At 35.5% G+C, this 18,001-nt stretch overlaps 1 protein-coding gene across 1 annotated transcript in view; it reads right to left on the bottom strand.

Annotated features, from left to right (window-relative positions):
- LOC136842675 (agrin-like) overlaps positions 1-18,001 on the bottom strand; it is a 363,408-nt gene that overhangs the window by 138,054 nt on the left and 207,353 nt on the right. The window contains exon 3 of the mRNA XM_067110324.1: positions 8,549-8,593. Coding sequence (XP_066966425.1) covers positions 8,549-8,593 — 45 coding nt within the window. The remainder of the gene's footprint in view (positions 1-8,548; positions 8,594-18,001) is intronic.

Consider the following 18,001-nt stretch of genomic DNA (forward strand, 5'->3'; position numbering starts at 1 on the left):
TATCTAGAAACAGAGCTTTCCAGTCTATACAAGCCACTAAATTTCTTTCCACTGAGGTTTCGCTGGGTGTTAGTAATAAAAGAAAACCTAAACAAATTACTGGAATAAAAATATTAGGTCATGAGATGTAGAACTAAATAACAAGTTACTGGGTCAGGCCGATTACTGGTCTCCATCCACCTGTACCCTAAGACACTATAATGGTCCACACTAAAAACCCTTAGAGGGAGCTTTTGACAGGCTAGAAATTATACCTGCTGTTTGGCTGGTGTATATATATATGTATATATATATATATATATATATATATATATATATATATATATATATATATATATATATATATATATATATATATATATATATATATATATATATATATATATATATATATATATAGTATGAACTTTTCCAAAAGTTTGAAGAAAATCGAGAGGTTTACAGGCCATTGCGCTGATTAGATTACAAACATACCTGGTAAAAAAGTGACCAGTAGACTCTACACATATATCTATATGCGTGTATACATAACATACATACATACATTTATATATATATATATATATATATATATATATATATATATATATATATATATATATATATATATATATTATATACAGTGTGACATTTCAGATTATTCTGTGAGTTTGCAAAACATACTACTGAGCGTTTCCTTAACACACAATCCACTGTAGATAATGATGATTAAACTGGGGATGAGCCTTTAAAATTTCTTCATAATCTTGCTATGTGACAATTTTATTATTAGACAAATAACCTAAAGTACACATTTGTTAAGCATTAGAGAATACAATAGCAGGTTGCTACTAACGTTAGGGGAGTGCAAAAGTAGGTTTTTATCCCGCATTACACAACCGTTAATGACAGTAGGGATTGCAAAAATGCGCTGTTGTCTTAAAAAACACAACCGTTACCGTTAATAGCTGTAGGAAATGCATAATACGATGTTATCTTCAAGTACTTAATAGTTACCAGCAGTAGGGAATGCAAAAGTAGGTTGTTATCTTCAAGTACACAACCGTAACCAGTGGTATGGAATGCAAAAATACGTTGTTACCTTGAAGTACAGAACCATTAGAAGCAACGGTGAATCCAAAGCCATGCGCATAAATTACCCTTCCCCTCATCAGCTCTGAAAATGATTTTTTCCGAAGTGAAATGTGCTGCTATTATTCACAGGGCTTTTAGAATGGAAATCATAATATACATTTGAGCACAGGTTTCTCTACGATAAATTTACCTTTATGGATGGGGAGCTATTGGGAAATGGCAGACAATGGATTTTTACGAATATTAAAATCCTCACTTTCAACTTGAGACTTATTTTGAAATTATTTCTTAAAATTGCCAATCTCTTTTTAAACATTTTTATGTTGTAATTTTGGAAGTTGAGATGGGAAAGGAGAGTTGTTATATCTTGAATGTTATCGGCAAAAAATTCCAAGAATCATTTCCTCCTACTATAAAATAAATTAGGCTTAATTCTTACTTTCCCCATAGACGTTTTGGGCCTCAACGTGACCCAGGGTCGCCTACACTGGACCACTAAAGTTTGTTACATTGTCGCTTGCACCAGACTGCTAGGATTCGTTGTCACTACTGCTGACAATGGACCGTTAAGTTTTTTTGCCATTATCTCTTTCACTGGACAGCTAAGCTTTGTTGCCATGGTCACTCGCACTGGACCGCTGTTTTCTTTTATCCACTGTCTCTTTCAACGGACTGCTAAGGTCTGTTGCCACTGTCTCTTTCACTGGGCCGCTAAAGTTTTTCGCCATTGTGGCTAAGTTTTATTGCCCCTGTTGCAAGCACCAGACTGCTAAGGTTTGCTGTCATTGCCATTTGCACCAGACTGCTCAGGTTTGTTGTCACTAAGGCTTTCATTTGTCTGCTAAGGATTGTTGACAGTTTCGCCTGCATCTAAACATTAAGGTTTGTTGCCATTGTTCCTTCCACTTGACTGCCTAAGTTAGCTGCCATTGCTGCTTCTATCAGACTACAAAAGCTGGCTGCTATTATTGTTTGCACTGAACCGATAAGGTTTGATGCCAGTGTCTTTTTCACAGGGCTGCTAAGGTCTGCTGCCATTATCACCAGCACTAGACCGCTAGGGTTTACTGACCTTTTAAGCAACACTTAATTGATTTCTTTTGACGAGCCGGTGCTGTTAACCCTATGCACAACCCTTTTATTCTAAATATACTTAACCGGTTTGGGCCGCCTGCGTGAGGTTTTAGGGAGAGTGAATCTCTTGCTTGGCTCGCACATAAGTAGTAACTTTCTAGGCTTGAATTATCTTTCTCAGGCTTCATGTACACCATGCTACCCACTCTGCCATGAGTGGCTTCATAAGCTCTTGAACATATGGTTTTACAGGCACTCATTTGAGGAGAGGAATGATGAGTAATCTGCATGCCAAGAGGATGGATGAATAATATGAATGAGGAGACGATGAAAGAGTGATCTGAATGAATGGGTGAGTAGGAATATGATCGTGGAAAGGATGGGTGAGTAGTCTGAATGAGGAGACTATGAATGAATAGTCTGTATAGATGATAAATGAATAACCTGACTCTAGGTATATGAAGAATCTCTTGCTGACAATAAATATTGCTATATGAAACGTGTAAAGGAATGGAAGGAAAATGTACATTCACAGAAAATCCTGATTTAAAACAAAACAAAAAGGAAAAATGCGGTGATTCACTAAGCGTTTGAAAAGACCGAAGGCCGATCCAACATTCTCCCTTTCAAACAACTCATAAATATGATTGTAAATGCATGACCGACAAAGAGAGTCCAGTGCCAAGCCCTTAATCTGCTTATGGACTTTTCCGTCAGACATAAAGAATGTATCAGCGGACGCCTTTTCTGGTTGTTTTTCGGGACCTAGATCGGTTGAAAGCATTACGTAGGAATATATTTATATTTGTATATTTTGCCAAAATATCTGTAACAATAAAATCCGAAAGAATCTGATCTTGTTTGTCCTCCCCCAGGTGACAGTAGGGGAGACATTACACAGCTACCCATCCATTAAAAACTGGGAGGGTTGGGGAGACATCCACCCTCCTCTTGTTTGTCCGCCCCAGTTTGGGGTGGGATAGGCAAGGGATCAGGAGGGTAGGGGAGACAGCAGGCCCAGGTTCCAGTGCGCGTAGCGCGCGTTAACAAGCTTGTATAAATATATTAATCGGACACTTTCTTAAAATAACATCAGGTCTCAGTTAGTTATACCAAGTCCAAGGGTCCACAGCAGGCCTCTTATCCCCTTTAACATCTTACCACTCTTATGTGCCCGTGTAGGCAAAGGGCCAACTTAATCTAAACCAGCCACCTAACTTTTGAGCAGATTGTTGGTAAACAGTGAACATACCCGAATACTGCCCAAAATTAAGTTGTAATCTGAAAGATTTATGTAACAGTTAAAAAGAACCAAGCAATGCAGGAACTTGCAAAGGACCTTTGGAGTCCAGTGCAGACAGGAATAGGTCATAATGAGGCCACTGAAGCGAACTGAATACTTTTGTGAAAGTGTCAGAATTTTGCTGAGTGGAAGACTGTTATTCAGGAAAGTTACAGATGAGGAAATAAGGCTGGAATGGAGAGTCACTCCCCCGCTCAAACGGCCTAAATAAAATGCCCTTTAGAGCACTTTTCACATTCACTGAGGGAATCAGTGAACACCTGTCGTTCTTTCCTTGCTTTCATTTTTGTTACCTTTAAGAAAAAAGAGTTTATCTCGCTTATTTCAGGTCTGAGTTCCAGTCTTCTCTTTCTTGCTAGATACAGTATTGTGTTGCACAACCGACCAACCTTTGCAATGAAAAAATATACGCCGAATTTTGTTTGAAGGATTTCTGTGACATTACTAAAATTATTATGGAATCTAGTGATATCATAAAATATGTGACATTTAGGAAAAGTCCCTCACAACTCAATTTTGCCTCAATGGAGCTATACGTTTAAGAACCTCAGATATTTCGGGGAGAATGCTGATGGTGTGGCCATCTCTTCATGCTAACAAATTTATAGTAACACCTATACTATTGCGCCATTCTTTTATAGTAACAAATTTAGGAAATATATACCGCAACTATACCGTTACAGGAATTTCATTGTAGTTTGAAATTTCAGTTGACCACGTCTTTAGTTCGGTACAAGATCTTGAGAGCAGAAAGCCAACGTCAAAAAAAATTATTCCTGAATCATAATTCATAACACACAGAGTATCCAACTCTTTTTCTGACCTATAACTAACCCCTTAACAAAACTTCATTGAAGTCCACAGACATACACAAAACAACAACCAAACAACAAAGAGGCATGGGTGAATATAATAACCTCCGTTTAACTTCGCTGGAGGAGACAGGAGCACAAAAATGTATCACGAAATACCCACCTAATTTGATATCCCTCACCAAATAATTGTGGGATGAAGGTACGTTACTTTGTAGGTTCAGATTCTATTTAGAATAAAAAAAAAAAAGTCGATTAGATAATGTGGCCCATTCATTAGGATCTTTAAGCCTAGACTTTTTTTTTTTGTTGCGGATCATCAAAGTCTGGTTTAATCTATCATGTTTTAAAAACATCGTAATGGACCAACGCAACGTAATGTGGTCAGAATTTTTAGTAGCCTTTTAGCGATTTAAATAACGAAGGGGACAGGACATAATTTATCCTCTTTAATGGAAGTTCAATTTTCTACCATCTTACTTTTTAATCACACAGCAAGTTTCAGGGGTTAAGCACAATTTAGGAACAATTTCGAGACATCTCGTCTCCTCACGTCTCCTCGTCAGTGAGGATGAGCCTAAGGTCGAGGATCGGAACCTAATTCATGTACAGTTTAAAGACGTCTCGACATTTCTGGGCTGAGCATTTTTTCGAGATAGTAGGGAGAAACAATGTCTCGAAAATATTAATGAATCATAATCAAATCCTCTAATTTGACTGTTATCGTAATCTTATTACATTTTGCCATAATGCTAGATATTATGATTTTAAATGCATGACCCACAAAGAGATGCCAGTGCCAATCCCTTAATCTACTTACAGACTTTTCCGTCAATTATACCGACCCAAAATCATCCCAGAATCATAATAAAGTTTCCTCTTTTAATAAAAGTGCCGAATTCTCATGGCTCTGTTATTGCTTACCCTCACAACCTGAGAGCAATTTCTACCTGTTACCAAGTTTTGGAATTCTCATTTCGCTTCCGTTTTCCCAGAATTTTGCGATCTGTTTTCGAAGACGAGACTCAATCCATTACCTTTTTACATTTTTTTAGGGGGAGGGGGCGCCAGTTGAGAGGGGATGCGACGGGAAGAAACTCTTTATGTGAATAATGATTAATGGAGTCTGGGGCCAGTTTTGCTCTGATATAATGAATTTTACTTTGTTACCGTCTTCATATAGCATTCCGTTTCTAACGCCAGGCCAAATCTTTACAAATGACACTGGAAATGAGGATGTAAATTCTCATTCATATATATATATATATATATATATATATATATATATATATATATATATGTGTGTGTGTGTGTGTGTGTGTGTGTGTATGTCTTTCACATACACACTCACTAAACGCAACTTGTACATACGTATAAGTTGCGTTTGTGTGAGTGTGTATGTAAGTGAAATATATATATACATACATACATATATATATATATATATATATATATATATATATATATATATATATATAGAGAGAGAGAGAGAGAGAGAGAGAGAGAGAGAGAGAGAAAGAGAGAGAGAGAGAGAGAGTTAAAATGGACCTAATTAACAAGCTGGCTCTTTCTAACGAGAGATATTTCGAACAAGGGGCGCAGTGGGCCACATGATGTAATTTACGACGGCTTTCTCGATGAGAAGTTGCCAGGTATTTCAACCATTTTTTGATAATTCAGAAATAATGAATCCCTTTTCATTTGCTTGTTTGACTGCAGAAACCGTGCTTTCGTGTTCAATTGCTTTCATTGTGTTTGGGAACATTCTTATGAGAGAGTATTATCAATTATGCCATTCTATTTAGCGTGAGTGATCACAGCGCATCCGTGGGTAAGATGAGTCCATAGGTACACATCAGACCTCATTCCACGCAATGCCTTACCGAACCTAAAAGTGTCAGTAATTTATTTTTACCTTATTCATTATCATTGGATTTTTCTCTTCTTTACCAGTTTTTTCTGTTATTTGTTGATATTTTATTTTCATATAATGGTAGTTCTATTCAGTGGACGTTTGCCTGGGAGGTTCACCGCATTTCTGATTGTTCCATGAGAATATACGTTGTTTTTGAATATTAACTATTACCAAAATGCGAGTTGGACCTCCCTGACAGGTCAGGAGGTTTTTATGCGATATACATACATTATATATATATATATATATATATATATATATATATATATATATATATATATATATATATATATATATATATATATATATACATACATACATACATATATATATATCAATACACATATATCACACAATACACACACACACACACACATATATATATATATATATATATATATATATATATATATATATATATATATATATATATATATATATATATATATATATATATATATATATATATATATATTTATCTATTTTGTGAGGGTGTGTTAACAGAACTATGCAACTTTTCACTCTCAGTGGGGTTGGTTTTAAAACGTGCCAACGCTCTGGTTCTTAACAAGTTTTCTGTCATGAGGTTGTTTTATCATGCCCCTCTCCTCCTGGCTACGACCCACCACAACTGACTACCTAACAAGTACATAATTTACTACTCTGAACGACAGACACACAATGAATATTTTAGGACCCTCACTGGCATAAGAAAATTACCTAGTTTTTCTAATGGTGACAACGCATTCCAAAAATTTGATTCAAAGAAGAATAACTGTAAATTATAATGAAATGATTATGCCTACTGCAGATACCGTACGCCTACCGTCCTGTTTTATTGCTATGTCTCTCTGGATAGACAAAATGATCTCTGCTAAGACTGAAGGCTTCGTCCTCAGCCTTATTATTTTTTTTTTTTAGCGACTGCCGAAGTTCAAACGACGAGCCGTATGAGGGAGAAGAAGAAGAAGAAGAAGACTTTCGGATATGGCGCGTGAAATTCAAATCCTCGCCAACGCTGACTAAGATTTCTGGAGACGCCGATTGTTATGCAGAAGCAATTTCGACTCTAATCAGGGGAGTGCCTAATGTCCTGATACGGATGCGGATTCGAATACGTTTAGCAGAAGAAATCATCGAGCGAGAAGGGGAAAATTGACAAGGTTCTTCCTGGATCCATCCGCCAGCGGTCTAGGTAAAAGTGATGAGTTTAGAGCATTTCAGTACCGTTCGTTTTTACTTCAACAAAGGTTTTAGGTTGATTATTTTGTTGATTCGTGGCATCACGTGACTTTGACAGATCAACAAAATTATGAGAATTCTACCCATGATATCATAACGCCATATTAATATTTCTTACTGATAATTTATCATATTTCACGAGACTTTACTGATGAAGTGATGAGAAGATTAAATGGATGTGCGGAATGATAAAATCGATCATTAGTGATGCCTGACATCTCTGGTATTCGACAAGGATTTCGGGAAATGTCTGGAACGCATATCTTTATACATTAAATTTTGTTATCAGCCTTGTTTCAGAGGCTAATAGAGATACATTATGAAACTACCAGAGTTGATAACATAAGCAACTATTATTTAAATAAATGTTAAACTGAGACCAGATATTATGATGGCTGTTATAAAATGCTATTTCGAACAATTTATGACAAAACTATACGACAAGTCCTCAACACGACAATGAAAATGAAGTAGAAGAGTTGCTGACTGATTGAGCGTAATATTATGAAAGCTTTATAACAATTCTTGAAAAACGCTCACATGATGAGAAATTAGTATTTATCCCTAAAATTTTAATTCACCTGTAGAATCTGAAAACAATAAAATAAAAAGAGGAGCACTGATGTAAAAGTCAGCTAAGCAAATAAACAAGAAATAATCCTAAAATCTTCATTTACTTTAGAAACCTGATTAACAAAAAATGGCAACATAAGAAGAAAAGGAAACAAGTAAAAAATGAGCCGAAGTTTCTTCGGCGCAATTGAGTTTTCTGTACAGAGCATAATCAAGGCCAAAGAAAATAGATCTATCTTTCGGTGGTCTCGGTATAATGTTGTATGAGTAGCGGCTCATGAAACTTTAACCATGGCCCGGTGGTGGCCTAGCCTACATCGTTGCCAGGCGCAGGATTATGGCTAACTTTAACTTTAAATAAAATAAAAGCTACTGAGGCTAGAGGGTTGGTATGTTTGATGACAGGAGGGTGGATGATCAACATACCAATATGCAGCCCTCTAGCTTCAGTAGTTTTTAAGATCTGAGGGAGGACAGAAAAAGTGCGGACGGACAGACAAAGCCGGCACAATAGTTTTCTTTTCAGAAAACTATAACTAACATTTTTATGCTTACCAAAGTCACCCTCCGAGCCTCTAGCTTTGACTTCATCAGCCGCATCTGGAAAGACAAAGTGAATATTAGCAATTGGACTGAAACTGGCAAAAAGATCACACATTCTGCTTGACAAACTTGCTTCGTTAGAATTCCTTTTAGGGAAACGTTTCACGTTTTTAATACCGGGCTGTAAATACAGGTAATTCCTGTAAGTACAGGTAATCGTCTCTGACATGGAGGTTATGATTTTGACTGTTTGCGAAAGTTTGTGTGGATCTTTAGGAAAATTTTACCAAATATGAGTCACCTTTTACTGACAACAAATGATTACAACGCACGAAATATAAAAGAGTACGTGTTTTCAATAACAAAGTAAGTTAAGCTAAGATTTTTGCGATTTTACCAAAGGTGGTCCTCCTGAGTGGCAATAAGTCATCTAATGTTGGGAGGGATATGAATATAGCTTTTCAAGGGAAGGGACCCTTTTTGGGTACGGGCTGCTCGTCCTCTGTGGATAGCAATAAATAATTTGATTTTGGGAGATATAGGAATGTAAATTTTGGGGCGATGGGCCTTTTTTGAAGATGGACAGCCATAATGGAGCTTCTCCAAAGGGTCTCGTTCAAAAATATTAAACAAAGGAGACAATGATGATACTGATGATAAGGAAGATGAATTTGTTTGTAAAAAGAATTAATCAGAATATTGACAATGATGCTAAGGATTCTAAGTTTTCTGCCAAGCATCCCACAGTTTTCTAAGTTTTTTAGCAAGAATTCCACAATTTCTAGGTTATTTGCTAAGAGTTCCACAGTTTTTCAAGTTATTTGCCAAGATTTCTATAGTTTTCAAAGTTCGTTGCCAAGAATGGTGCAGTTTTATAAGTTATACTTGCCAAGGATTCCACAGTTTTCTAAGAAATTTGCCAAGAATTTTACAGTTTTCTAAGTTATTTATCAACAATTCTACAGTTTTCTACGTTATTTGCCAAGAATCCCAAAGTTTTCTCAGTTATTTGCCAAGAATTCTATAGTTTTCTAAGTTATTAGCCAAGAATTCCACAGGTTGCTAAGTTTTTTGCCAACAATTCTACAGTTTTCTAAGTTATTTGGCAACAATTCGACAGTTTTCAAGTTATTTGCCGGTAATTCTACAGTATTCTAAGTTATTTGCCATCAATCCCACAGTATTCTAAGTTATTTGCCAACAATTCAACATTTTCTAAGTTATTTACCAACAATAACACAGTTCTCTAAATCATTTGCCAACAATTCAACAGTTTTCTAAGCTATTTGCCAACAATTCGACAGTTTTCTAAGCTATTTGCCTACAGATCCATAGATTTCTATGTTATTTGCCCGTAATTCCACAGTTTTCTAAGTTATTTGCCAACAATTCAACAGTTTTCTAAGTTATTTGCCAACAGGTCCATAGATTTCTATGTATTTGCCAGTAATTCCACAGTTTTCTAAGTTATTTGCCAACAATTCTAGAGTTTTCTAAGTTATTTATAAGCAATACCACGGTTTTCTAAGCTATTTGCCAACAATTCAACAGTTTTCTAGTTATTTACCCAAAAGACCACGGTTTTCTAAGCTATTTACCAAGAATTCAACAGTTTTCTAATTTATATGCAGTTTTCTAAGTTAACTGTCAACAATTCCACAGTTTTCTAAGTTAATTGCCAACGGTTCCACAGTTTTCTCAGTTATTTGCCAAGAATTCCACAACTTTCTAAGGTATTTGTAAAGAATTCAACTCTTACAAGTGAGAATATTCAGAGACTTAATCTATTCTCTTTATCCATAAAATACAGATGGTTTGAAAAGATTATCATTGCTCGTGTGATGCCATACCGCGGTGTCCACTAACCCGTTACGTTTTATGCTAAAATTTCAACAGAGTATAATACCTCATTCATGAAATGGATAGCGAAAAAAATAGCCCACTCATAAAATATTTCTGCACTGGAACGATATTTTCACGATTTTAGCAACGGATTTCTATAAAAATGAAAAACGTATTCTTTTCCGAACTGAAGAGTATTGTTCCAATTAAATTAATTCATTTCTCATTACCTTCCGTGCTGAGCTATTTCTTAAACTGCTAGATTTTATCTTAAATTAATGTTCTTAACTAGACTAATAATATACACAGGCACTTTGTAAGATATAAACATACATTTAAAAAAATATTTATCGTCATATTGTGCATATATAGAACACGAAATGACATCCATTACACATTATATCATCCAGCTCGCATTGCATATATATATATATATATATATATATATATATATATATATATATATATATATATATGTATATATATACAAACACACACACACACACACACATACAAACACATATATATATATATATATATATATATATATATATATATATATTTTACACATAGGTATATGAAGTTAATGAAAGGCATATCGCCCCTCCCATCAAGAACAGCAAAAAAAAAAAAAAAAAAAAACAAGTATTCAAGATACTCGACGCAAAGAAATAAAAATTCTTATTGTAGAGTCACATTCATCGTTGTTTGTGTTTGAAACCTCTTCCAGTTGGAAAAAGATGAAGTAAATAACACAGTTTTTTCCCATTTCATTTTAGAGTTACACGCGTTACCAGCACCTACAGCAGAATTAAATCCGAGAGATTTTCCTTATATGCTGTAAGAAAAAAACTGCATTTTTTTTATTTATATTTTTACCTTATTTTTCACTCCATAGCTTTCTCGTTCCCTCTCCGCACCCGTTTCCATTTTTACCGTTCCTTTTTGTTTGCCCGTTGGCTGGGCTGCCTCCGAGGGATGTTATTTGTAGGTTCTGGTGTAAAAGAAAAATGTTCTTCCCCTCTCTCTCTCTCTCTCTCTCTCTCTCTCTCTCCGTTCGTTTGTGTCTCTTCTCCTCGTTTGGCTCTTTCTCTGTCTCTTAGTTATCCCTTTTTTTCTGTCCACTCTCCCACTGTGTTTGTGCGTGCGTGTGTGTGTGTGTGCATGCATGAGTGTGCTTGTGTGTGTATGTGTGTGCATGTGTGTGTGTGTGACTGCAATTTATTTGTTTTCTCTCTCAATCATTAAAGACCCATTAACCTTTAAATGTATATATTGGATGTATGTACTGTATTTGTTGGCACATACTTACGCACATACATTGTATGTATATATATATATATATATATATATATATATATATATATATATATATATATATATATATATATATATATACTGTATATGTACATATATATATATACACACACACATATATATATATATATATATATATATATATATATATATATATGTAGAATCTACTGGTCACTTTTACCAGACACATATGTAATTCTAAAAGCTTATGGTGACGTGGGTTCGTTTCCCGCGACCGGCCACCACAGTCTCTTCAATTTCTTGCGTTTGGATCTTCCGGCTTTGTAGTTACAAGCGTATCCAAAAAACCGCGAAGAATTCGAGAAGTTAAGAGGGCATTGTGGGTATTAGAATTACATATATATATATATATATATATATATATATATATATGTATATATATATATATATATATATATATATATATATATATATATATATATATATATATATATATATATATATATATAATTATATCTTAGTTGCTGTCGCGCTAGATGTAGATTAAAATCAATCAATAAGCCATATTTACCAATGGCGTTGTCCTCTCACTGCCGTACGCAACTGGCTCTATTCTTTCTCACCTAAGTTGAACTTGATTGGCAATCCTAGGGACGCTTGAGCTTGAATGGTTGTTTCAGAACACCGTGAGCGTAACTGGCTATCCAAGGAATGCTTGATCCTGACTGGCTGTCTGAGAGAAGCTTGAACTTAACTGTCTATTTCAGGGGTGCTTGAGCGTGATTGGTTATCCAATGAAATTTTTTAACTTGACTGGCTACTTGAGCGTGATTGGTTAGCCAAGGAATTTCTGGAACTTGACTGGGTACTTGAGCGTGACTGAGCGTGACAGATTAAACAAGGAATTTTTGGAACTTGTTTGACCACTTAAGCGCGATTAGTTATTCAAGGAAATTTTGGAACTTGATTGGCTAATTGAGAGTGATTGGTTATCCAAGAAATTTTGGAACTTGATTGGTTACTTGAGCTTGACTGGCTATCCAAGGAAATTTTGTAACCTGACTGGCTACTTGAGTGTGATTGGTTATCCAAGAAAATTTTGGATCTTGACTGGCTATCTCAGAGAAGCTTTAGTTAAACCGAGTATTGGAGAAGACTGCACATTTTCTGATCCAGCCCTAAGTTTCTGTAATGGCTATGAGTTTGAAATTGATAGGCTAACACAGTGAAGCTTCGGCATAACAGGCTGCTTTAGATAAGCTAAACAACCATACTATTCGTGCCTGTATAAAAAAAAAAAGGGTATCTGATGATATGCAAAGACAGTGTGTTTACTTATTTATCTACCCTGATATCTAACAAATGAACGACTCAGCTATTTACTTACGAAACGGTACCTGAAGGGGTACAACTGCAGCGTACTTTCTCATGTATTGTAAATATTATTTTTAATATAAACATTAAAAATATTATTTTTAATATTAAAGAATGAGTAGTGGGTAAACGTTATTATTTTTCGATTCTTTAATGACCTTAGAGAACTACCAAAATCTGAGACGTACAATTCAGAATATGTCGTATTTGTCGTTAGATAAAAATAAAAGTTAAAAAAAATCTATTTATCATCTGCTTTCACCGAAGCTGTTCCCAGAATTCAAGGATATGCCTCACGTTTTAACAATAAAAAAAAATCTAGCGATTTTCAGCAACGATAACCAATGCTGTCAGGCCGCCCCGTGTACGTCAAAAAATCAATCAAGCAACCTCAGCTAATGCTGAAATGTAAAGGCTTTATTACGCTTGATATTTTCCATTTTTCCATGACCGAGCGCGTTTCCCACCACCCCGACTCTCCTCCACACAGCCCAAGCCTGACTTTAGAGCTCCCAGCAGCAGCGCGAGAACGTTTCGGGAAAATGACTTGCACTCGCCTTTTATGCAAGTGAAGTGGCCCAAATTTCATTTTCAATCGAATGAGCTTCTGTCGGTAAAAGTCGCTGGAATACACCCTCCGAAAGAGAGAGAGAGAGAGAGAGAGAGAGAGAGAGAGAGAGAGAGAGAGAGAGAGAGAGAGAAAAAAGATGGAGGAAAGGGAGACTTAACACACCTTTCCGCCAGAAAGGAAATGCGCGCATTAGAGAGGCGCTCGCTCTTGCTTTATCTGTGTGAGAAAGATTTCACTTACCCACACGCACAAGGGTACACATACACAAACACGCATACGCATATATACATACATACTGTACATACATATATATATACATACATATATATACATACATATATATATATATATATATATATATATATATATATATATATAATACATATACACAATTTGTTACCATAAGCCTTTCTCCAGATTGCAGTGGGTGGTGCCCCAAGGGCTTTCCGGCTTCTCAAAATGCCTCTAAGAGACGAGGCTGCAGGCTCCCTACACATTTTCTAACCCCTCAGAAGATGCTACCCATTAATAACTGGGCTGACTAGCGGGCGGTAGGCCGAAAGCGATCCATGATTCTATCATATGTGAGCCATTTCTCCTAGAACGGGATGGTTCCACAGAAATTAAACTATGGTCATTGTACCATTCATACTCTGACCGCTGAATCGTGAATGAACCACCTGTGCAGAAAATTACAATAAATTAACTGCTTTATACTCCTACACACAAGGTTTATCAGTAGTATGTCAAACCCCCTTATGGAAACTGTACCATTCATCCCTTTCATGGTGCCCCTTTTGCGTTTCCTGGGTACCAAAGCCCTTCTATTCCAGTACTTCTTACACACACACACACACTAACAAACATTTTCCACCACTTACTTGGTCTTCCTCTTCTTCCCTCCCTTCTGACGCTTTTGAATTATACTCTTTTACCAACCCATAAAAAACATTTTCTCCACATGATCAGCAAACCTCAGGAATATATATATCGATCAATATATTTACACACTCACTCACCAGGAAATTCCAACTCTCACATTCGTTTTTAAGCTAATCATTCTATTAGTTTACAATACTGTAGCTCTTTCATCGAGCAATTTTTTTTTATAATCTTTAAATTCCTAAGATTTCTATCTCACTTCCTCTTTACATTCCATTAGTTATATATTTAAGTTCTCATTTTTCTCTTCGATTCATCACTCTCCTTTCTCTAGTTTTCATCGGACTTATAGATATCGATTGCGTCTTTAATTGAACGTTTTGTCCTTACTGTCTTTAAACCTCACATCGGGCTCTTCAATTTCTCTTTCTCATTCTAGGCATATTTTTCTAAGGGTCCTTCTGCGTTGCAGTAATACTTTGTGCCCTTAATAAAGACGCATCTGATTACAAAAGCCTCCACTTCTATCAATCTCCGTTCTATGGATCAATAGCCCCCATTCGCGACCGCACTATCCCTACGGCACCATTTTAATTTTATCCGCCTCCTTATCTGTTCCCAACTTTTCTTGCTCTATCAACGGTACGTCATATTTCACCTTTTATGCTTTCCAGAGATTCTCATTTTTTCCCCACCTCCCTGTCTTCACTTTTCATCAACGTCAGCGCATATTTCATTTCTTTATTATGTTTTTCTTACATTGCAGCTTTATCTTGCTCCCTGTCTTTCCTTACATTTCCTCTTACACAAAGTTTATTCCATATTTCATGTCCTTTTTTTTTTTTTTTATTTTTTTTTTACAGCTCAACTTTCTCCACCTCCTTATCAGTGCAGGACTTTCCATTTCCGTGAAAGTTAGCCAGAATTCCATCCGTCATTTTTATGTTTTCCTTCCATTCCGTCTTTATCCACCTCCCTAACTGTCCCTATTCTTCTTTTTTTTCTATGTACGTTATCCCATATCTCATCTGTCTCTTTTATGGCTTTCTTCCGTCCTTCCCACAACAATGCATCGCTTCCAAAAAAATATATACAAACCCTTCGTGATTCTGACCTTTTTTGTTATTCATTTAGCAGTTCATTATTTTTTTTATTAGTTTTTCTGCTGTTCTTCATCTTCATATACGTCTAAATTATGATGCGGTAACGGAAATGTACGCTAATAATTTGTTTCGGTCTTTTCTACTCTCACAGTAAACAAAAAAGTATTTATGAAACGTCTGAAACTGAATACTGTACTTTCTGAAATGGAGACTAATTTGAAATGCAAATGTGCACTCATAGGTACAGCTCTCCCTCTCTGTCTGTGTGTGAATTATACTGTATATATATATATATATATATATATATATATATATATATATATATATATGTGTGTGTGTGTGTGTATACATACATGTGTATATATATATATGTACATATACATTATTTATATATTTATATTATACGTGTGAGCGTGTGTTTCATCACGCTTTATCCATAAGTGTATACTATTATGTTTAAATATGCCTTCATATTGTTATGGAAAATCGACGCACAGAGAGAGAGAGAGAGAGAGAGAGAGAGAGAGAGAGAGAGAGAGAGAGAGAGAGAGAGAGAGAGAGAGACTCATACATAGATGGATGTATAAACAAGCACAAGAGATGAAGAGACAAATAAAATTATTGGCGTTTTGCAGTAAACAAGGAGCACTCTTACCCCCATTTCAATTGCCGTATTGAGGAAATCCAAGAATAAATAGCATAAAAATGAGATGAAAAACGTGTCGGGGAAAGGAAAAATAGTACAGTCCATCTGTAAGAATAATTCGGCCATTTGCTCTCACTCGCGCCAGAGGTGATGCCAGAGGATTAAGGCGAGTTTAAGCAGGGCACTAAAATGCCCGATCTTTATGTCTTTCAATAATTCATGCGGCCAAAGCATAACAGATCACTCCTATTCATTCCCAAGCTTTTCCAGGACGCTATTTATAGGACGTTTTTTTTTTTTTTACTCCAGTTTATTTTTTTTTCCCGTAATCCCTCCGGATATGCAGAATACAATCTAGGCTAACGGTTGCGAATATTGACGGCTTTTATGACAGGTAAACAGCCCCAGGTTTTTTTGTTTCAATACATAAGCTCATGGAATGAGCAAATCAGTGGCTTTATGCCGCTCAGCACCGATGGAAGCAAGTTGAAGCAAGTTGAAGAAGGAGAGAGGACAATGAATGGGCTTAACTCCTTTAGAATCGGGGGATTAAAAGTCATGGGAACTGAAAGTACGAGAGGAATTCCAAAGCATGGGAGTAGCGGGGAGCATGTAATCACTGAACCGCTATATGATTTCACTATTAGGTATCACGAGATTAATGCCAAATATTACAAAAATATGTCACAGTGCAAACAGTCTTCAAAGACTTTTTGGATTTAATCAGTCTAAAGCAACAACAACAACAACAACAACAACAGAAATAATAATAATAATAATAATGTGAAAAAATCCACAATGAAACCAGCGTAAATATATATCAGAATTTATATATAAAACGAGAGCTTTCGAGAGCCTGCTCGATTCTCCTTATCAGACTGATAGAGATTCGAGCAGGCTCTCGAAAGCTCTCCTCTTATTTATATATATTCTAATATATAATTACACTGACATCATTGCAGATTTCTTCACCATTTCAGTAACTCATGTGATTATGAGATTTTTATAAGTAATAATAATAATAATAATAATAATAATAATAATAATAATAATAATAATAATAATAATAATAATAATGACACCCTCGCTTAGTGCTGCAACTTTAAAATAGATCGTTATTTCAATTACATCAAGCTTATACACAAAAACTTAATGCAATTGAAATGGCGATCTGTAATAAAAACAATCAACGATCTCACATCGGGATCGAACCCACGAGCCCTTTTGGTGAGAGACGAGGACGCTATCAACCAAGACACAGTAGTTATTATTATTATTATTATTATTATTATTATTATTATTATTATTCAATATAATAACAAAATGTAGGCAAGACTTAAAAAAACTACCCATAAATAATAAAAAGAGAAACACAAAGAGGGTTAAAAAGCAGAGTAGTTGAAGAGATTAAATTTCAAAAGATTTCTCTTTTTTCTGATGAATCTGGCGTAGGCCGAATGACAAACAAAGATTTCTCAACTGACACTGGGAATTCATTTGGTGTTTCTTTCAAACAAACGGGAACTTATTAACAGTTTGTTTCAGTTAGAATGGGAATATATTTATTGTCTGTACAGAGGAATATTATTCATCTTGTCTGTTCCAAGCGGCAGTGGGAAGTCATCGGTTTGTTTCGATTACTAATAGTGGAAATTCATCGAGCGTTTGTTACAAATGAATGGAAATTTTATCGAGTGTCTGTGTCAACTGTTAGCGGGAATTCATTCAATGTTTCAATGATAGTGGGAATATAGGGCTCTTTTTAATTG

The sequence above is a fragment of the Macrobrachium rosenbergii genome, chromosome 10 (genome assembly GCF_040412425.1).
Source record: "Macrobrachium rosenbergii isolate ZJJX-2024 chromosome 10, ASM4041242v1, whole genome shotgun sequence".
Lineage (NCBI taxonomy): Eukaryota > Metazoa > Arthropoda > Malacostraca > Decapoda > Palaemonidae > Macrobrachium > Macrobrachium rosenbergii.